At 41.6% G+C, this 23727-nt stretch overlaps 1 protein-coding gene across 1 annotated transcript in view; it reads right to left on the reverse strand.

Moving 5' to 3' along the window:
* Nucleotides 1-13261: 13261 nt before the first annotated feature.
* Nucleotides 13262-23727, reverse strand: part of ATP6V1H (ATPase H+ transporting V1 subunit H) — a 44744-nt gene continuing 34278 nt past the window's right edge. Inside the window, exon 14 of the mRNA XM_051610135.1 lies at nt 13262-14218. Coding sequence (XP_051466095.1) covers nt 14158-14218 — 61 coding nt within the window. The 3' untranslated portion in view covers nt 13262-14157. The remainder of the gene's footprint in view (nt 14219-23727) is intronic.

Raw genomic sequence — 23727 nt, forward strand, 5'->3', positions numbered from 1 at the left:
CATTCTCCCCTACTTCATTCTGAAACTCAGATTGTAAATTATCTTTCAAAATTTACATTGTGGATATATATTTAAATTTTCCATTAAGCAGTTCTTTGCTTTTTTTGTTCTCCCTTCTTCTTCTTCTACCTTTGTATAAATAAATAAACACCCTAAGTTATTTCAATAAACCTGTTCTTCCAAAGTCTCAAACTGGTCCTGTATCTTCAGCAGGATTAAATTAAGAAAAAAAACAACTTACTTTTTATTCCTACTCTCTTATACTACTAAACAGACTACGTGGAAGCTGACAATGTAAAAAGCATGTGCCAGCATCCCTTTTCCATTTGAAAATGAGTAATGAACTGCTAGTGCTTCATCAAACCTCTACCAACCAGGAATTATTTCCAGAGTATCCTTGAGGCTGACAAACTACCAGCTACTAATTTTTACTTCAACTAATTCTGTAGGAAAAAAAAAAAAGGCTTGAGAGGAACATAAAATTTGACGCAAGAACATAGAAGTCTCTTACATTAGAACAGTTTGCTGTTCTTACAATTTATCTACTTTGTTCTCTTACTTCAGTCAGCCTTCAGAGAACAAAGATTAACCTTCAGAGTACTCATTTGTAGTAGCAAGTGACCTAAAATTTTTTCAAAAACACATAGATACACTTCTTCCAAAAGAAACCCAGCAAATAACAAATAGCTTGAAATAAATATTGCTCTGTAACACTGGGCTTCCCATGATATAGAGCATAAGGGAAAAAATTCTGTGAAGAGCTGTAGGGAACATAGTTATTTTTTATTATAAGCATCTAGGTTTTAATAGGCAAATTACTAAATTGAAGAACCAAAACTTTCCTTTCCAGAACAGAAAACAAGGAATGGGTACTGGGAACTAGGTAAAAATCGTATTGCTCAGACACCATGGAAGGTCATTCATTTCACATTTGTTGTTAGTCATTTTCTCTATATCACTGAAGTGACATTCTGAGAGAATATGGCTTCAGCCTTAAAAAAACAATCCACACAGCCCCCCATTAGCAAGCAGATTATACAGCTCATTGTACAGATGCAAATGAAAGCACCACTAAAGATATATGCAAAGGATTCAGTTCCACTTTTGACCTTGGGTCTTCCATGCCAGTTTTCTGTAGTGTTTCAAATAGCTGTTCCTCAGCCAGTGAAAAACACCTGTTGTTCCCATAGATGTTAAACTTTCTGCAGCCAAACAGGAGCTCTGCTGCCACAGCTCCTTCAGAAAATCTAAGGATTTAGGATGCTTCTGACACCCATATTTTTGGCAGCCAGAGCTTATTCCCTTTCCAAAGCCAAGTGCAGGTAAACTCCCAGAAGAATGGGACGAACTAAGCACAGCAAAGCCTGTAGAAAACAAGTAAAACCTTTATTCCTCTAGCTGTGTAATTCAGGTCATAAAATATCATAGAAAATGTAGACTCAAAAATGCAATAGGCTCCAGGAAGACCTTACTGTGGCCATTCTGTACTTACACGAAGCTGATAAGAAAGATGGAGGAAGAGTATTTACCAACACCTGTAGCAACAGGCCAAAGGACAGTAGTTTTAAACTGAAGGCCAAGGGACAGTGGTTTTAAACTGAAAGAGAGTGGGTTTAGGTTGAGCATCCGGGAGAAATTCTTCACTGTGAGGATGGTGAGACAGTGGAACAGGTTGCCCAGGGAGGTTGTGGCTGCCTCCTCTATGGAAGCGTTCAAGGCCAGGCTGGATGGGGCTTTGAGCAACCTGGTCTAGTGGGAGGTGTCCCTGCCCATGCAGGGGGCTTGGAACTAGATAATTTCTAGAGGTCCCCTTACAACCCAAACTATTCTATGATTCCCTCTGTTGGCTTTGCCTCAGCTCCTGAAGAGTCCCAGCAAAATTCAGGAGCTGAGAATCCAAATCCATCTTACAGGACTTGAATCAAATTCAGTCAGACACCACAGAATTTGGGGGACTCTGCTATTTTGCAACCTAAAAGCTGAAACAGCTTGCAGATTTACAAGAAAGCACATTAAGGATTTCTGCCTACATATTATTGTAATCTTGTAAGCAGAATGGCTGCAAAGCTGACCTCCCTTTCCACAAGGAGCCAGACAGCTGACAGCTACTCACAAGGAAAAGCGTGGAATAACGAAAAATTATCAGAACAGGTATTTTTTCCCTCCTGATATTGATATCTGTCCCCCTATCAAAGTAATTCATCAAGTTAACAATTGTCATTGTCTATAACATATGGTCATTCATCTTATTCTGTATTTCATACTCCTAGAGAAGGAGGCTGAGTAGTAAATTGATGTCTTGAATATGATCACAGCTCTTATACATGTGCTTCCCACAACCCGTTGCACATACTCATAAATAAAAGTGCTCAACATTTAAACCACCAACGCTCTGCACTAATACAGCACACATGGAATGATGGACCCTATTTCAGGCAAACAAGCAAGATGCTGTAAGCATGCACAATGCCTAGCAAAAAGGGCAACAGTCCCCATTGGAGCAGGGAGAAACGACTCTAATATAAATACTTTGCAAAAGAAGATTTTATTTCACATCTGAACTCAGAACAGATATAAAAACAGGCTACTGTGTCTAGGATTGACATTTTAGATATCGCTTAGGTCAAGAAAGGTTTCCTGATCCTCTTCATTTACCATTGGTCCCCAAGAGTCAAATTCTTCTCCTCATTCTGTGACCTCCACATTTTTTTCCTAATTATAAAGCTGTTTTCCTCCAGTCAAGATATATAAGTGATAGATTGTGACTGACGTAATTACAGCATCCAACTCCAACTGATAGCATCAGTTAATCACATAACTGCTGCCAAGAATAACAGAGAGGAACAAAACCCAGTTCTAAACAGAAAAGAAAATAAAATAAATTAAAGAACAAATAATCCCAATGGAATCACAATCTGCTCATAGGCATTTGATGAGCAAACTTCATCTCAATAAATCCAGTAAATCCTGTAGTCATCCACTTAATACTGTTTCAATTCAAGTGGATGAAATTTTACTGTGAATTTTAAAGAGAAACAATAAACCACTACATTAAAAATCAAGACAATATTGTATCAGCTCTTCTGTGTGCATGAGAGCCATATCCTATCCAGGTGTTAAGTGGATTAACTTAAATTGCCATATAAAATGAAATCAAGTTTGCCTGGCTGGATTTAATTTCCATTCTATTTATGGAGAGATCCCATTAACTCTGAAAACTCATCTAAGCTGTTTAGAAACTTAAGTCTACATGGAAAAATCCACAAGGCTCAAAATAATGGTTTGACTACTCATTTGGGTTGTGAATACTCATGTTTAAATATCTCATCTGCCTAATTTGCAATACCAATTTGAAACAAGTATCTATCTCCAGAAAGGTGTTGTGACCACCAGCCTAGCATTCTTGGAAAGCTTCTCCATCTGCTTTGCTGGAGCAGCTCCATTTTGTACAGCTAATTCATTGAGATAGATTTAACCTCTGTCTTCTCTATCTATAACAAGTGGTCAGAGTACTTTGTCCCATTCTCTGCCCCAATGTTTAACTTTCTGTGTAAGTGAGAGAGCAATGCGTCAGGAGAAGATCTGTTTCCAGCATCAGCTTCATTGTCGACTTGAAGCTGGATACAAACTCAAACCATCCAAAGACACTGACACAATTTCAGATAGGAAATGCTCAAACCCCCAGTTCATTCTCTTGGAGAGCCTCAAGTTCGCATAATTAGTTTAATAGCTATTAATTAGCTGCTTTTAAGGTAACCATACAGGAAAGTTGGTATCATGCTCAAAGTAGTTACCAATACTGTAATACCTAAGCAATTTAGTAAAGGTAAACAAATCGCTAATAGCTCATCACTGAAACAGATTTTGTAGAAATAAAATAAAAACCAAAAAGAAGTCATGCCGCATTAACAATCACCCCATTAAACTTCGGAAATATTTCAGGGCAAATCAGCTCAGGAAGAAGACTGCAAATCCTCTTAATTAGAGCTTGTTATGTAGCTACACACATGCAAAACTGCTCTCAAATTTCCAGAAAAACACCTTAAGTCTTGCAAGTGGAAGCAGGAGTTAACCTCTTCTTACCTCCAGAACAAGATAAAGCAGACAAGCTTCATCCTCTCTGCCAACAAAAATAGCAACACACTAAAAAAAAAAAAATTCTATCCTTACATTCAATAATCTTCCAAAGCCTTACAAGCTTTTACAGGATTATACCAGTTATCCCCATCAGGAACACAGATGGTGCTCCTTTGCTGCAGCCAAGTATTAGGTTTCCTTGGCCGGTGTTTTGAGGTGCCGGCCAGTGAAAAGGCCAAACAGAGTAAAAAGCTGAAATGGGGAAGGAAATTGTCCTGGTCTGAGCCAGGATAGAACCAATTTTCTTTCTGGTAATTTTACTCATCAGTTGAATCTCTTCTAAGTAGCTGCAGTTTCTGGAAGCAATGGCATGTTTTTCAGTCAGTATCGCTTCCAGGACTGATAGCACTCAATGCTTATTGGTACTGCTGGAGAATGGTATGCAGAAGCAGGGCCACTGCTTGGTTCTGATAAACATCTTGTGGTCGGGAACCAGAAGGGGGTAAAAGAGTCTCACCTGAGATCCTCCTGAGGGGAAGAGTGGACCAGACAGGTGACCAAAGTTGACCAAACACAACTCCTCAGCCAGACTAAGAACATAGCAGTACCCTTCAGTTGCTCAGATTCTTTGCTGCCAGGTATGTTTTGGGTTTGCCCCACATAAGTTGGGGCAATTCCAAGCATAAATACAGGCCTGGGCAGAAAATGGATTAAGAAGAGTCCTGAGGAAAAGAACTTTGGGGCATGAGTTGATGCAATGTGCACTCAAAGCCCAGAAATCCAAAAGTATCCTGGGCTGCATCAGAAGTGTGGCCAGCAGGTCAAGGGAGGTGATTCTGCCACTCTGCTCGCACGAGACCTCACCTGCAGTACTGTGTCTAATTCTGGACCCTCCAACACAGGAAGGACATAGAGGTCTTGGAGCAAGGCCAGAGTAGGGCCACAAAGATGATCAAAGGCCTGGAGCACCTCTGCTATGAAGACAGGCTGAGAGAGTTGGGGCTGTTTAGCCTGGAGAACAGGAGGCTCTGGGGAGACGTTATAGCAGCCTTCCAGTGCCTGAAGGGGTTACAGGAAAGCACTACATGTAGTGACAGGGCAAAGGGTAATGTTTTTTAAATGGAAAAGGTTACATTTTTATTAGACATTAGGAGTAAATTCTGTACTGTGAGAGTGGTAAGGCACTGGAACAGGTTGCACAGGGAGTTTGTGGATGTCTCCCTTCCTCCCTGGAAGTGTTCAAGGCCAGGATGGATGGGGCTCTGGCCCTGCCTATCCATGAGGGTTGGAACTAGATGATCTTTCCAACATAAACCATTCTACGATTTTTACCTGCACAATACAACCAGCTCCTCCTGCCCCTACATAAGTGAATGATCTCCTCTCAGGCACAGCACTCATGCCAGCTTAAAGGTAAAAAGCCACAAGACTATTGTCAGTCCCTTGAGTAAATCTCAGAAGTGTCATTTGATCAGGTCTGGTTCTATTTTGCTCACTACCCAGGCACTTTAGTTAGGAAGTAGCTTGCCAACCATTTGATAGAATTACAAGTTTTATCCACAAGTTTCTAACAGCTTCACATAATATAAAAAAATCTATTAAAAAAAAAAGCAGCTTTCAAGGAAGCACAAACAGCTCTCACCCCTGGATAAGCTCCATGCATGGAGCTCTTTAGTCATAACTACACCAGGAGAATACAGTACCTTTCCTGGCTTGCCTGGTGTTTATGCCTCAGGGCAGGTTTTCCTGCAGTCATGGTGGAAGAGAGAAAAATGAAGCTATAGGTTTGCTTACCAAAGGAAACAAGTTGGCAACAATTAAATATGTAATATGTATATATATATACATAAGATATATTCAGCACAAGAAATTTAACCTCTTCTGCTTCTTTGCCAGCCTCCCAGAAGCCAAATGTGGGGCCAGCAAGCAGTTCTTCACTGCCCTCGGAGTCAGCATTTGTATCAAGACACAGCTCAGAAGTAGGGTTAGCTGCATTCTTTTCTTCATGCAGTGAAGCAGCTAATAGGAAGTGTGTGTTGAGAGCAGGGACACAGGATGGAGAACTAAGGATGAAAAAGATCTCAATGGTTTGATGGAATTAGCTCATCCTCCATGCTGAGCTGCAACATTGCAAGATTCTCATCAAAATTATCAATTACCATCAGGAAAAAAAGACACAAAAAAAAAAAAAAAAGAATGTAAAATACAAGACAGAAGAGGCATAAATAGTCCTTTCTTACCAGAGGAAGATAACTACTTTTTTTCTAAAACATTTTCCTTACTCTAGGTCTCATCCATCCTCTACTTGACCTAGTAGCACAATGCATTCAAACTGGGAAATACTACCAATTCCAAGAGTAATTAGAATATCACAGAATCATAGAATCCAAGGGGTTGGAAAGGACCTCAAAAGATCATCTAGTCCAACCCCCCTGCCAGAGCAGGGTCACCTAGAGTACATCACACAAGAATACAGAAAGAACTAGACAGAACTAGACTATATTACTTCCATATATAATACAGAAAGAACTAGACAGCACTAAGAATTGATATATTGAGAGAAGTGATATTCAGAAACACAACAGAAGGCACAACATGTGCACTTCACCCTAAGAACTTCTCCTGTAAAAAGACTTCACTAATTGAAGACATCTCCAAGGGATTTCAGTGTCTCACCAGTGGTCACACCCATGCATTTGGAAAGGAAAGGACCTAAAGTGTAGTTGCTGGGAAAACCACATACAAAGTGATTCTTTGTAAATGCTTTTGGATTAAAACATCCTGTGAACCCCAACAAAAAAAAGTTGCAACACTGAAAAATCTTAAAATATTTTTCTTTTAAGAAAAAAAGAGAGCATTTCTCAAGATTATTTTTCAGCTCAGTATTTTATGCCAAAATTATTTCATCTTTTCATTTATGACCAAAGTATCTTGCCCTGTGCTTGCATGCATCCAAACCCAAACTGTTAGCTGTGATCCCCACACTGGAAGACTCATAATCCAAAGCTGTATTTTAGCCACCTGAACCTGACAGAATAGGCTTGTTTTGCACTCTTCCTTTTTGTGGAAGTCATCTAGAGAATGAAGATCAAGTCTGCAATGTATCATGTGTTCTTGCTACAAAATAATCTGATACTGTAGCAGTTCAGAGATTTCCAAATCAATAGGTTATAACTGTCATCAACTCAATCAGCTACCCAATTTCTCTGCCCATTTTTTGTTAGAGCTGGATGTCTGCAGCCTTTCTGAAATAGCTTATGAAAACATTGTCCTGGTTTGAGCCAGGATGAAGATATTTTTCCTTTTACTGATTTTTTTTTTTTTCCTTCAGTAAGCTTTCTTCTAACCAGTAGCAAATTATCCCAGCTTGGGCTGATAACAGCATGTTTTTCTAACTGCTGGGTCTTCAAGGTCACATCTTTGCTCTGCTGACTCAGACACCACAGGGAGATCTGTGAGCCCCACATAGGAGGCCGAGTTAGACAGACAGCAAAACTGGCCAGAGATACTCCATTCCATGTATCTACTTAAGCTCACAGGAAGGTCAGAGATCACAGAAGGCAACTTCCTTCCTGCTTCTTCTTCCATTCTCTTCCATCCGTGGCTGGTTTCCAGGGAGGACTCCGTCCATCCATCACCATCAACCCCCAGGCTCAAGCTCTCCTGACCCTCATCACTCTCCGCTTTCTCCAGCAGCAGCTCCAGGATTTCCCGGGACTGTTCCAGTTCAGGAGATGCTGTGGGAGGCGAGAGGCTCTTGCACATACCTGAACACATTTGTATATAATTGTATATACTTTCCTATATCATTAGTGTTTAATTAAAGCTGTGTAGTTTAGTTTTCAATCCAGCCAAGTGTCTCTCTTTTTCTCTCTCTCCTTCCCTACTTGGGTGGGAGGGGGAGGGATCGAGAGCGTTGCTGTCAGACCTGAGTCAAACGGTGACAGACATTGAAAAAGCTATTTAAATAAAAAGCTTGACAGTTTTGTCTCTACACAGAATACAGATGAGGAAAACTGAGAAGCTGTGTAAAAATTGTATTGTCAATATGCACATAACAGCACCAAAAGATGACTCATTAAAAAATTGTTTCCTTCTAAATATTTAGTTTTCATGCAGAGGGACAAATTGTGCACTTCTAGGAAAAACTGTTGTATTATAGAATCATAGAATCCTAGGGGTTGGAAGGGACCTCGAAAGATCATCTAGTCCAACCCCCCTGCCAGAGCAGGGTCACCTAGAGCACATCACACAGGAAGGCATCCAGGCGGGTTTTGAATGTCTCCAGTGAAGAAGACTCCACAACCTCTCTGGGCAGCCTGTTCCAGTGCTCTGTCACTCTCACAGTAAAAAAAAAAAAATTCTGATATTCACCTTAAACCTCCTATGCTCCAATTTGTATCCATTACTCCTTGTCCTATCACTGGTCATCACTGAAAAAAGCTTAACTCCATCTTCTTGACACTCACCCTTTACGTATTTGTAAACATTGATGAGGTCACCCCTCAGTCTCCTTTTCTCCAAACTAAAGAGACCCAGCTCTCTCAGCCTTTCCTCATAAGGGAGATGTTCCACTCCCTTAATCATCTTTGTGGCTCTGCATTGGACTCTTTCCAGCAGTTCCCTGTCCTTCTTGAACTGAGGGGCCCAGAACTGGACACAATACTCCAGATGCGGCCTCACCAATGCAGAAGAGAGGGGGAGGAGAACCTCTCTTGACCTACTAACCACACCCTTTCTAATGCACCCCAGGATGCCATTGGCCTTCGTAGCCACAAGGGCACATTGCTGGCTCATGGTCATCCTCCTGTCCACCAGGACCCCCAGGTCCCTTTCTCCTACACTGCTCTCCAGCAGGTCAGCCCCCAACCTGTACTGGTAAATGGCGTTTTTCTTCCCCAAATGCAAAACTCTACACTTGCCCTTGTTGAACTTCATCAGGTTTTTCTCCGCCCAAGTCTCCAGCCTGTCTAGGTCAAAATTGACATAGTAGCACAAGGTCTAGGTCATATCAGGTTAAAAAATTATATTATTGTCCCACTGCCCTCTTTTGTACGAAGACAGAGATTATTTTTTTTTCCTTTTGAAGTTTTTCTCCCAAGAAAAATCACATTTTCATAACACAGAAATGTTCTTGGATACAACCAAGTAAAAGAAGGATGACACGCTATGTAATGGTCAGCCATTGTTCCATTCCTGGCTTTTATTAGGCTCTTTACTGTGCAGCAAGAGCTTACAAGCAGCAGTAAGGCCAAGGGGCAGGTAACAAAAATATTCTTCAAGGGTATTGTCAGTTTTTTAGCATATAATGTGTTTAAAAATGTCTGATGCATCTCAGAACCAGCTGCACTGATGAAATAGATATGCATACCTCAAGGTAAGAAGAGTTCCCGGGTCACTCCTACACCTAACATTTGCAAGTAAGGTTGCTGCTTTCTGTAGTATTTGAAGGATAATATTCTTGGCCATTGGAAAACTTCAACAGCAGTTAAGATTTGTTTGAATAATCATTTTGGAGTGTAAGCGAAAGTGAATATTAGTAATTTCATAACATACCCGATCATCACAAGAGCACCAGCTCTGTTCTCAATTCTCATGCAGCCCATGGTTCTAAAAGACAACTCACAACTACTGCCAAAGGAAAAAGCAAAAGGTATTGGATAGACATGAGTCAACAGGATTCCTTCTGATCCCTTGTCACTTACTGGGCTCAAACTAGCATGTCCCATTAACAAAAAAAAAAAAAAACAAACACAAAACCAAAAACAACAAAACCCAAAACAAAAAAAAAAACTGACCCAGCAGGTCTGAGTATTACAAATTGTTCATGCTGGTGTTTAAAGACATTTTTGTAATTCAGGTGAGATACTGAAGAGAGGTTTGATGCAGGGTGGTATATCCAGGGCCCAGGCAGCCCATCTCCAGCTCAGCCATGTTTACTTCTAGTAGAGTAGCTCACTCTGGCCAAGATCAAGTTCTGGCCTCCTCTTCATCCAGCTGCAGGCCTTAAGATTTCACACCACTTGTGGGAATAACATACACTAAACATATGATTAAAGCATTTTCCTGCCTTAGTTTCAGATGTCAGTACTGGTTTTTATAATCTTTCCCCTCCATCCCTCCTTCATTGAATTGTGACAGGTTTAAATTTGTTTTGAAGTTGCTGCATATCTTGCAAGCTTACTCAAATTTATTTCCCATTTACATTTCAGACAGAGACCAAAGTTTAGAGAAAATCATGTAAGCAGATGTATCATGAAAAGCAAAAGAAGCCTCAAACACAAAACTTCAAAATCATCTTATAAAGGTTTCAAAGACTCAGTTATTTTAATTACAGGAAAATTCAATTTAATTTATTCTTGGATGCAACATGAGAGAACACAAATATTAGGAAATTTGAGGGAAACATTCATGAAGAGAGGATTTATTACTCTTATTTGGAGGAAGGAAACTATCTACTCAGTTCAGAAGGGAGTTAGTCATCTGGTCCATGGCAGCTAATCTCCAGTCATTTCTAAATCTTCATCTCACTAAAGGGAAAGAAGGAAGCTTCTGGCACACAGTTCTCTTCCTTACACCAGCTCTACCCACACTGTCACCACACAGCCCTGAGGTCTTCAATCTGCCACCTTGCATCTGCCTACCTTTCCCATGCCAGATTTTGGGAGAATGAGGCTGAGCAAGTTAAGTGAGCTAATGCAAACAGATGAATAGTAAAAACAGTGCTCAGCAACAAAAGCTAAAGCCAATTATAACTTATTGGACAAAAAACAGATGCAGCAGAAAGTTTTCTTTACTTTTTTTCTTTACTTTAAAACCATTTCTTTAAATATCTTCTTCCATCTCCAACACATTTTTCTAACTAAATGGCAGAGAACTCCAGGTATCACATAGCCTAGAAACAGACCACACAATGAAGAATTAAACTATGCACAGAATAACACTAGCAAGGCAACAGAAAGGAGATCACAAGAATGCAACATTTAGATGTTTCAGGACAACCCCTGTAAACAACTTTGTTTCACAGTATGGATAGTTTGGTCATTTCTCACTCCCAAAAATTACGAGGGTCTGCCATCAGTAGCATTCATTGTCTTTACTCATACAACTCACCTGCAGTACTGTGCACAGTTCTGGGCCCCCCAGTTCAAGAAGGACAAAGAACTACTGGAGAAAGTCCAGCCAAGGGCCACTAGGATCCTTAAGGGACTAAAGTATCTGCCCTATGAAGAAAAGCTGAGAGACCCAGGTCTGTTTAGCTTTGAGAAAAGGAGGCTGAAGAGGGATCTCATCAATGTTTATAAATATCTAAAGTGCAGGTGTCAGGAGGATGAGGTCAGGCTCTTCTCAGTAGTGTCCAGTGACAGAACAAGAGGCAATGGGAACAAACTGATACAAAGGTTTGACCTCAATATAAGAAAATAGTTCTTTACTCCGAGGCTAACAGAACACTGGAACAGGCTGCCCAGGGAGGCTGTGGAGTCTCCACCCTTGGATACATTCAAAACCTACCTGGACATGTTCCTGTGTAATCTGATCCAGGGGATCCTGCTCTAGCAGGGAAGTTGGACTAGATGATCTCAAGACGTCCCTTCCAACCCCTACCATTCTGTGATTCTGTAACTCAAACCCAAATCCCTTTATCAAACAGTGCTTCAGTGTTCCCTTCAGACAAGGAAACAAAAACTTCCAGTTTTGAAGATGGAAGTCAGAACACACCTGGAGTTTTGGTCCCCACTCTACAAAAAGGAGGCAGACAGGCTGGAGAGGGTCCCAGAGAAGAGCCACAAGGATGATCAGAGAACTGGAGGACCTGCCATATGAAGAGAGGCTGAGAAAACAGGGTTTGTTCAAGCCTTGAGAAAAGAAGGCTTAAGGGAGACTTGATTACCATGTTCCAGTACTTAGAGAGCAGCTACAAAGATGGAGATTCCCTATTTACAAGGAGTCACATGGAAAAGACCAGGGGTAATGGGCACAAGTTGCTCCTGGGGAGATTCCGATTTGACATAAGAGGTAAATTTTTCACCATGAGGACAGTTAAACGTTGGAATAGTCTCCCAAGGGAAGTGCTGGATTCCTCCACATTGGACAGTTTTAAGTCTCAGCTTAACAAGGTGCTGAGCCACCTCATATAAACTACAGTAGTACCTCAAAAGGTTGGACCAGATGATCTCCTTGAGGTCCCTTCCAACGTGGCATTCTATGATTCCTTTGCCATTACTCCTTGTCTTGGTTCTTGTGCCCAACATTACAGCTGTAACCACAGGACCAATCTTTTACAGCATCTTCCAGATAAATCTTAGGATATGCTTACATCAGCAAAATGTGTGACATGAGAATCTGACATAGGGAGGAAGACATTAAAGGCTAAGAATCCAGCTTCCACTCTGCATGCATTACAAAGGCCCACATTTCAAGCAAAACCTTACCTGGTCCTGTGGGCTGAACGCTTGCCAAGTAGCCAGGACACACAGGATGTACACCCTGCAGTTTAGCTTTATCTGAGAAAAACCCCATTCATGCACTGACACCATCACATGATGCAAATTGTGGTGTGAAAAGCAGGGAAGACTCAGATAATTATTTCAAGAGCATTCAACTGACCCAAAATAAAAATGGCAGTGTAGGAGCACCTTTGTTCTCCCAACAACCTTCCACACCACCAGTATCCTTCACCACTGTGGGAACATGCAGCACTGAGATAAGATCCACTCAGGTAACTCTCATGCCAGCTAGAGTCATTTTAATTCTTTTCAGGCTTCAGCATTTATCCTCATAGTACTAACTTCAGTATCAAAGCCTAAGCCTCCTATATGCAGAAGCAAACAACAGTGATAAATCTACACAACCCAATTTTAAATAAGGCGGCCAAGAAATCATCGCAAACTGTCATCCCTTAAAAATCTTCTCTCTCCATTGCAAGTGGTCATATTTTACTTACAGACTGGGTAAGGAAAGTTTTCTCCAGTTTGTTTTGGTCTTTTGTTTATTTTTTTACTCGATGAGAAAGTACCCTAAACTTCCTCAGAGACTTGCACCATACCAGACTACCAACAAGAACAAACTATGTTCTCTCATTTATTTTTTCTAAAAATAAATGACAAGAATATTAATTGTTTAGTGTTGCAAGTGGCTGGAGCTAAGCTCCTATATATGCAACAAGACTGTTTTCACATACCAATCCAGCAACATCTTTGATTTATTGATGCTTACATATTTTTTACTACGGGGAGCTACAAAACAGAGTGATGATAGCCAAATTACTTGCCTTAATATAAAGGAAATACAATAGATTTTAGAAGGACACCAGAACCCTAACATTTACAAATATTTAAATAACAAAAACACTCCATGAATTTCCAAATTCAGTTACTGCACATGTTATTAAAAAAGAAAAAAAACAAAACTATTTGATCTCTGATCTACAGCCTTAACATGGATGTTATACAACTTCACGAATAATCTTAAGTGTATCGATTTTTATTCAGAGTATTCTTTCTCCTCATGTCCAGATTTTTTTAATGCAGACTAACAACAGCAAAGTACTCCACCCCAAAAAAACAAACATTTTCTTTTTATATACAATTTTAACATTGCTTTGAGAGTAGGTATATGTTTCAGTATTGATAATCAACATTTCTCAGGCTATTGCATTTCCTACATAACACCAAGCCAAAGCTTTATTCATTTGTCTGGAGACATACAGGGACTACTTGCTTTTTCTGGAAAGTGACAAAACTGATAACTCATTAAAAAAACCTAAGAATTTTTCTAGGCTAGTTATAACATGGAATGAATATTCTTTCATAACATTCTTTATTATGAGAATAAATACATAAAACAAATGCAATATATTAGCCACGTTTCCTCATATACATTCAGAATATAACAAGAAGCTAATAGACATAATCATAAGAATAGCTGAGCAAACCAATTTTTACTAAGCCAACAACACTGAAGGAAACCTGGAAAGTTTATTCACTAGTAGCAGGCAAAGAACATGTGATTTCAGTGTTTCCTTGATATCAATTTAAAGACAAACATACTGTAGTTATAAGCATGAACTGACAGAATTGTTTAGCTCCGTGCGGTAGCCGTTTGAGGTTGTTCTGACTGCAACTGCTTTCCAAGGTATTCCCTGAAATACAACAAAAAATTAGAGTGAGAAACATTCTGGAGACTGGGGAGTAGGATAATGGTGAGAAGTATGGAGCAGAAAAAGCAGAAAAAGCTTTAAGTTTTGAACCATTCCTTCAAATAATGTCTGCTAACATTTGATGGTCAACTGTGGCTACTATGACAGTACTTAAAGCTTCAGGTATCCACCCTCTATCCCTCTGAAAATAAGGTACAAACGCAACATCAACAAAACTGTCTGGAAAAACAAAAAGCCCAGCAGTACTATTTAAAAATTCTGGCAACAGTTAGAGAACACCATATTAGAAGCTGTGCCTTTTAAAGGGTTATCTTCCCATAACCCAGCCACTTGAGCACAAGTAACACCAATGGACATACTGACAATTTAACCCATAAGCTAGCAAAACAGACACTGACTGAAGAACTGTATCATGAAGCTGGTAAAAAGGATATCCAAGTCAGGCCCACTGTTTATCAACATTTTCCTTAAAGTTTTCCTCACCTGTATTATGAAGCACTCTAATTCACTTTTTTTATACCTGTCCTATGACCAGAACAAATTGCCCCCCCAAATGCTGAGCATTTGCCTTGAGCAACCATATCTAAATTCTATGGAAAAACTCTGCACAATTCTTCTGAATATTTCCATCTCTCACTGCCTCTCAGGAAAGCAGCTCAAGACTTCAAAGAACCACAAAGAATGTAAAAGAGGTCTCGAGTAGTATCTGGGTTACTGCTCGTTACAGAAAATAAACTTCAATAATTGTAACCACTGCATCCACTGAAAGAGAGGTTTCCGGAGCAGCAAAATGTAGGCGTTCCTTTTTCCACAGTTTTTTTCACTACACAGGTATTTCTACCTACACGGCTTAAACTCTAGAAGCAGTTGAAAGAAATAATGTTCAGAATGAAGCCTTTAAAAAAAAAATACAACACCAACTAACTCAGGAGTAGGCACTTAAAATTTCATTTTAAAAAATTAAAGAAAAAAGATCAGTTCTTACCGTACATTTCAAAAACTAGCTTTCAGTTCAGTGCCCTGTTAAACAGATATTCCCTATTCATTACAATTCCTATTGCACAGTGAAGTTTAGGATCACAACTGTACCAACCCACAGCACTTTCCTCAGTTTTAAAGTTAACATTATAGGATTTTTGCTATTCTACATACTTCACTTCAAACTCTACTAGCAAAGAAAATAACACATAATTTGTATACTGAGCCATAACTTAGGATTCAGCACCTTCCTTCACAGCTTTATCAGGCGTTGCTACAGGATCCCAGTACTATTTTAATGCCTGGGCTGCACTCAGTAGGTACTACTCTTGATCATATTAGGTAGGTTACCACCCTTAAAGTAGAGGCTTTTGATGGCAAAGAAGGAAACGAGCTGCTTGTGGTTTTGCAGGACTCAAAACTGAGGCACCAAACTCACAGAACCTCCCTTCGCTCCCTCAGTACTTTTTGTGTTTCATGCCTATATGCACGTACTGGTCCTAGTACTTCTTGCCTGACACACAGCCTTGAAAGCACTTCCTGTATACATGGCTCTGTTCACAGCATCATATGCCTGCAAAATTACTTATCCTTAAAGCACACATAAACCACTTTGAATGTGAAATTCCCAAGCAGTTACTTGGAAGCAGGAAAATCAATCAAGCAAACTATGTCTCACAGTACAGCTATTGCACAGCTTAAATTGGTTCAGATGCATCCTGGAGGCTTACTAAAATCCAACCATGGTGCAGTGTGCTCAGCAAAAATCTCTCAGAAGGCAGAGCAGTAGCATACTTTGTGGGTACTGAGTGCCTCAAAACTTCTAACTTCAACTTCTAAGGACATACAGTAGGTAGCACAGTGCTTTCCCTACAAAATGTTTTATTTTGGTCATTTGTTTGCAGTTGCAAGGTTTAAGTCCAGGGACAAGGAAAAGCTCTGATCCCATTTCCCCATCCACAGTGAGTATCTGCAGTTACTGCTCTACGTTGCCATGCTGCAAATCCAGGTGAAAACCTCACACCGTCCCTTCCCCATCACTTCTTTAGTCACCACGAAGGGCCACTGAAATGCATTCTACAAGATGTTCAAATTCAAGTACAAAGTTGTGAAAAAAGAGCAAAATACTGCCCTGACCCACAACAAATTTAGTCACCAATTATTTCCACTAGAAAGCTGCCTTTTACGTTAAGCAGGCATTGTATTATTGTATATATATAATACTTCAAAAGCCAGTAAAAAATAGTATTTTCTCAATACAAATACAGCAGCTGTCCAGTCAATATAAGACTCATTTTTTCTTTTAAATCATTTAAGGTGAAGAAAGGAAATTAAATTATATGCACCAGTAGTCCAGTAATATTGAGCACGTTTACATATAATGCTTTACTCCTTAACTGCTTTCCAGAAAGAGAAAGTTACCATATCCGTAATGCTACCCTCTCAAATCTATAAGCAGCTGGAAAAGTGCTCTCTCACATAAACAGGCTTACAATTCAGCATGTCATTTTGGTATACTACCCATGCTGGGACTGTAAAGGCAAACTCTGTGGATATTTTTAAGGTACCTTGCAACAGCTCCTACTAGTACTACCTTGGAATCAGCACCAGAAACCAAGTAACAAAGAACAAGAAGGCAATTCATCCTGTAGCGTTTATAATCAAGATATAAAGAACAAAGGTCCAAGTACCTCAGAAATTAAAATGTGCAAGTTTAACTCTTGGGAACAAAAAATTCCACCTTGACCATTTTGCTCATACTAGAACTGAAAGGCCTTTATAAAGGTTAGTTTTAGCCCCCTTCCTACTTCCTTCTACATAAAACCATCCTTACTACAAAGCAGATGGAGCTGGTCTACACAAGCCTGCATTTACAGTTATTTGCATTCAAACATGAACCAAACTATTCAGTATAAATTTACAAGAGCACAAAATATAACCTCTGTGCTGCAGAAAAGCACCAAAATATGCAAGTGCAGTAAATCCCTTTTGAGAATAAATAAAAAATCCTCCATTTCTCAACTAAAGCTCAGATCAACAAAACTAGAAACACTAAATTTTCTCACTTCGTTGGTCTTTCAGAAGTCTGACTGTGAGGCTAAGTAATTTCCTTTTTGCAAATTGATCTTTTTTCATTCATATTAGAATAAACAAGTGAGATTCCTTCCACATTACCAATTTCTCCTTTATCAGGCCTAATTTTTAAACACACATTTTCTGCCATACCCAAAGTGCTTTTACCAAGAAGCAAAGGAAACTTGGAGGTGAATTTGTTGCATCTCAAATCCTTATTCCATTTTCTTGCTTCATTTAATTTAATTCATTTTGTTGGTGTATGAGAGACATGGACCCCCTTCAGGTTGATATACTTAAATGTCATGGTAATTGCAACAACATCATAGAATGGTTATGGATGGAAGGGACCTTAAAGATCATCAGGTTCCAACCTCCCTGCTATGAGCAGGGACACCTCACACTAGACTAGGTAGAAAGATTAAGAAGCATCAGAGAATGCGAAAGTGAAATAGATTGGTGGAGCCACGTCCTAAGGCAAGGGCAGAAGGAAGAGGTTCTTGAACAAGTGATGGTTCCCCTCCCCTCCTATCCTGTCCTTCTCCTTCCAGAAGGAAGGAACTCACGGGACAGGGAGGAATGGAGGGAGGTCCCTCAGAGAGGCAAGCAAAAACCCTCACAGCCCCCACCCCCCCCAGTTGCCCTTGAAAAATAGGTATGAGGCTTTGGAACTTCAGGGCCAGGCAAATGAAGATGGAGAGGTAAATCCATCTAGTGAGTCACCTAGGGCTTGTCCCTCACCCCCACGCCTTAGGACTTCTTCAACTAAGAAGAGAAGGAGAGTAATTGTGGGGGGTGACTCCCTTCTGAGGGGAACAGAAGAGCCCATTTGTCGATCAGACCCATCCCACAGGGAAGTCTGCTGCCTCTCTGGGGCTCAGATTAGAGATGATATAAGGAAACCTTTTCCTGATATCTAACTTAAACCTCCCCTGATTCAGCTTCCTGCCATTTCCCCAAGTCCTGTCATTGGTCACCAGAGTGAAGAGATCAGTACCTGCCCCATCTCTTCCCCTCATGAGGAAGCCATAGACTGCCATGAGGTCATCCCTCAGCCTCCTCTTTTCCAAGCTGAATAATCCAAGTGACCTTAGCCACTCCTCGTAAGTCACCCCACCCAGACCCTTTACCATCCTTGTGGCTCTCCTTTGGACACTCTCCAATAGCTTGATGTCCTTTTTATACTGTGGTGCCCAAACCTGCACACAGTACTCAAGGTGAGACCACACCAGTGCGGAGCAGAGCAGGACAATCACCTCCTTTGACCTGCTGGCAATGCTGTGCTTGATGCACCCCAGGACGTGGTTGGCCCTCCTGGCTGCCAAGGCACACTGCTGGCTCATATTCAGTTTGCCATCAAACAAGACCCCCAGGTCCCTCTCCACCACGCTGCTCTCCAGCCACTCATTCCCTAGTCTGTACTTACCACCAGGGTTGCCCCATCCCAGGTGCAGAATCCAGCACTTGCCCTTTTTAAACTTCACATGGTTGGTGACTGCCCATCTCTCTAACCTGTTGAGGTCTCTCTGCAAGGTCTGCCTGCCCTCAAGGGAGTAGACAGCTCCTCCCAGCTTTGCATCATCAGCAAACTTACTTAGAATTCCTTTAAGTCCCCTGTCCAAGTCTTTGATGAAGATGTTGAAGAGGACAGGGCCTAGGATGGAGCCCTGCAGGACCCCACTAGTGACCAGTCACCAGCCTAATGTTACCCCACTCACTGTCACTCTTCGTCCTCAACCTGTGAGCCAGCTGCTCACCCATCATATGGTACATTTGTCCAGCTGTATGCTGGACATTTTGTCCAAGAGACTACTGAGACAGTATCAAAAGCTCTGCTGAAGTCCAGAAATATGACATCTACTAGCTTCCCTTGATCAAACTGAAATTACTGAAAACATTATTCGTAGCAGAGTTTATAGCCCTCCTTACAATGTGAAATAGCAAAATTCATGTCTCTCTCCAGACTGAGACACTGAAAGAAACTCCTTTTCTCTCAGCAGTTTCCCTTCAGAGAGGTTTTGTCCATTTTTTAGAAGAGTAGTTCTAGATTTCCAATTCATAACTTTATATACAAGCTATAAAGAAACAGCAGATCAATAAGCTCCTATTACAAGGCTATTAATCAAACAATTTATTGGACTTTAAAGATGAAAAAATATTAAATTCAATTCAATATCTGCCTCTCTATAAGGGAGACAAAGTGTAAGTAACTTTTCACTTAAAAGACACTTTATGAGCTAACACTTACATAAAGCCATTCTGTGAATTAAAAAGAACCAACTTCACTAAGCCAAACTCTTCTCAAACTTTTCAGTTAGTTACCTCCTGTTAACTACTAGGAAGGAATTGCATTGATGATGAAGGCAGAGAGAGAGAGGGAGGGAGAGAGAGAGAGAGAGAGAGAGAGAGATAGACAGATACAAGGGACTGTATTATCATGCAGCTATTGTTTCATAGATTTAAGTCAATCCTGTTAAGCATTACATATCCAAGTGATGGGGTGGAAATTTAAAAAGAGAGGGCATCAGGGGGAGTGCCAAACTTCATGGTCGCAAGTTAACAACAATGATTGTGCACCTTGCACTTCTCACCACCAGAAGCAAGCATGGTACAGAAGCTATCTTAGAAGATACCTGCATGGGCTTTGTAGAACAAAATAACTACAAAACAACAGCTTCTAAATGCAGCACACTGCAAATCCTAGGCAGTTTTGGGGTTTTTTATGCCTCTCTGTATAGCTAGTCATCTTCAAAGACAGAAAGCAAATAATTTCATGTTCCATGTGGGTTCTGGTGATATGGAAAGGAGCAATCTGAAGACTATGAAGAAGGATTGCAGAATCCTGGGAGAGGAAGCGAAGGACTCAGGAGCACAGATAGTCTTCATCGATCCTCCCAGTCAAAGAGAATGGGCTTGAAAGGGCAAATCACATTGGGAAATAAATCAATAAATGGTTATGGGAGTGGTGCCACAACCAGGGCTTTGGCTTCCTAGACCATGGGACTCGCTTTGAGAAACCTGGTCTCCTAGGGGCTGATAGGGTTCATGTTTCAGGGCTCACCAATCTGGTAAGGAGGGCTTGTAAACTAGAGTTGCTGGGGGAGGGGATCCTCAATTCATCCCACTCCCACCCCTTTGAAACCAATTTCAGTAAGAGATGCCCTGGGCCTGAAGAAGGATCCCAGGCCAGCAGGAGAATACTGAAATTAAGGATAATAGAATCCCAGGCAATGAGGCAGCACTAATGGGGGCCCAACTTAAATGCCTCTATGCAAATGCACACAGCATGGGAAATAAACAGGAGGACTTGCAACTGTGTGCAAGCCTAGAGGGCTATGATGTTATTGTCATCACTGAGATGTGGTGGGGCAACTCCTATGACTGGAGCATGGGAATGGATGGATTTAAGCTCTTTAGGAGGGGCAGGCAGGGGAGAAGAGGAGGGGGTGTTGGCCTCTACATCAACAACCAGCTGGAGTCCATAGAGCTCCACCTGGGGATGGATGAGGAGTTGACAGCTTATAGGTCAGGGTTAGAGGGAAGACATGGGCTGGTGGTATTACAGTGGGATTCTGCTATTGGCCACCTGAGCAGGATGGCCGAGCAGATGAGGCCCTCTACAGGCTGACAGGTGCAGCTTCCCGTTCACAGGCCATGATCTTTATGGGGGATTTCAACCACCCTGACATCTGCTGGAGGGACAGCACAGAAAGGCACCAGCAATCCCAAAAATTCCTGAAATGAACTGACGACAACTTCCTCCTCCACATGGTTAGGGAACCAATAAGAAAAGGTGCTACGCTGGACCTTGTTCTCATCAACAAGGATGGCCTGGTGAACAACACTTAGCTTTAGGCCTTGGCTACAGCGACCATTAAATAGTGGAATTCAGGATCCATTGGACAACAAGGAGAGTATGCAGCAAGCTCACTACCCTGGACTTCAGGAGAGCAGATTTCAACCTCTTCAGGGATCTGCTTAGTAGGATATCATGGCATAAAATCCTGGACCGGAGAGGAGGCCAAGGAAGATGGCCAATACTCAAAGATTACCTCCTCCAACCCCAGGAGCAATGCATCCCAAGAAAGATGAAGGCAGGCAACAATACCAAGAGACCTGCATGGATGAACAAAGAGCTCCTGGACACTCTTAGATTAAAAAAGGAAGTCTTCAAAGGGTGGAAGCAGGGACAGGTAGCCTGGGAGAAATACAAAGAAGTTGTCCAAAAAGCCAAGAATCACATTAGGAAAGCTAAAGCCCAGATAGAGTGAAATCTGGTCAGAGATTTCAAGGGTAATAAGTAAGGTTTCTACAGGTACATCAGTGATAAGAAGCAGAACAGGGAAAAGGTGGGACCTCTGCAGGAGGAAACAGGAGACCTTGCCACGCAGGATATGGAGAAGGCTGAGGTTACTGAACAACTTTTTTGCCTCAGTCTTCACCAGTGAGGCCTCTAGCCACCATCAAGGTCACAGAAGGCAGAGACTGGGAAAAGGATGATCCACCCACTGTAGGAGAAGAGCAGGTTCGAGAACATCTAAAGAACTTGAAAGTGCACAAGTCCATGGGACCTGACAAGATCCATCCGCAGCTCCTAAGGGAGCTGGCAGCTGAAGTTGCAATGCCACTTTCCATCATATTTGAAAAAAAGTCATGACAGTCTGGTGAAGTTCTCACTGACTGGAAAAGGGGAAACATAACTCCCATTTTCAAAAAGGGAAGGAAAGAAGGCACAGGGAACTACAGGCCAGTCAGTCTCACCTTCGTGCCTGGGAGGATCATAGAGCAGATCCTCCTGAAGGCTCTGCTAAGGCACATGGAAAACATGGAAGTGGTTGGTGGCAACCAATATGGCTCCACCAAGGTAAAACCATGCCTGACAAATCTGGCAGCCTTTTACGGTCACAGCATCAGTGGACAAGGGAAGAACAACTGGCATCATCTACCTGGACTTGAGCAAAGCATTCGACACTGTCCCACACGACATCCTGGTCTCAAAACTGGAAGAAAACTGATTTGATGGATGGACCACTCAGCGGATAAGGAATTGGCTGGATGGTCACACGCTGAGAGTAGTGATCAACAGCTTGATGTCCAGATGGAGACCAGTGATGAGTGGAGCTCCTCAGGGGTCGGTGCTGGGACTGCTCAGCAACTTCTTTGTCAGCAACACAGACTGGGATGGAGTGCACCTTCAGCAAGTTTGCTGATGACACCAAGCTGTGTGATGTGCTTGACATGCTGGAGGGAAGGGATGCGCCATCCAGTGGAACCTTGACAGGCTTGAGGGTTGGCCCCATGCCAACCTCATGAAGTTCAACAAGACCAAGTGCAAGGTCCTGCACCTGGGTTGGGGCAACCCCAAGCACAAATACAGGCTGGGGGTAGAATGGATTGAGAACAGCCATGAGGAGAAGGACCTGGGGGTTTTTGTCAATAAGAAGCTCAACATGATCTGGCAATGTGCCCTTGCAGCCCGGAAAGTAACTGTGTCCTGGGCTGCATCAAAAGAAATGTGGCCAGCAGGTCAAGGGAGGAGATTCTGTCCCTCTACTCTGCACTCGTGAGATCCCACCTGCAGTATTGTGTCCAATTCTGGACCCTCCAACACAGGAAGGACATAGAGCTCTTGGAGCAAGTCCAGAGGAAGGCCACAAAGATGATCTGAGGGCTGGAGCACCTCTGCTATAAAGACAGGCTGAGAGAGTTGGGGCTGTTCAGCCTGGAGAAGAGAAGACTCCGAGGAGACCTTATAGTGGCCTTCCAGTGCCTCAGCAAACTTCCCTGGGCATAACCCAGCTAGAAGACAAGCAAGTGGTAGAAACTAATGCGCTATTTTTGAGATGACTAGTAAGGTCATAAATAAATAACACAAATGCAGAACATCTAGAAGTCACGTAGCTCTTATTTTAGTGAAGTAATAGAAGGTTGGAATTAACCCCTTTAGAATGAAGCCAGGAGACTATAGGTTCACAAATCTTAGACTATTCCCACTGCTCAACTTCCGGCATTGAAGCTCCTCTGCACGGCCCTGAAAAACAACTTGCTTTTCTCTGTTGCACATAGAAGGAACTTGGTCCTTGAACTGTAGGTGCTTTGAGTGACAATATCCCATCCCTGAAGTTCAGCAAAACGTTATGCCATGAAGCACATGAAAGGCATGCACTTCATCTGTTGAGATTAACATATCTGGTTTCTTTAAAGTGATATATGTAAGTTCTGTCAGTTTAGAACTTAATTCTTTTATTATTTCAAAGTCTGCATCACTAAAAAATTGCTCCAACCTGAACTTGGTTCCCAAAACCCATTCCAAATACTAAAATAGTTAAGTTGGTTATTGCTTCTGAACACCAGCAAAGACAAGGAATAAGGACATGGTGTTTATTGCACATAGTTAAAAGCACAAATCAAACAGGACACAGAAAAATCTGCAACAGTAT

This window comes from Apus apus, chromosome 2 (assembly GCF_020740795.1).
Source record: "Apus apus isolate bApuApu2 chromosome 2, bApuApu2.pri.cur, whole genome shotgun sequence".
In the NCBI taxonomy this organism is placed as follows: domain Eukaryota; kingdom Metazoa; phylum Chordata; class Aves; order Apodiformes; family Apodidae; genus Apus; species Apus apus.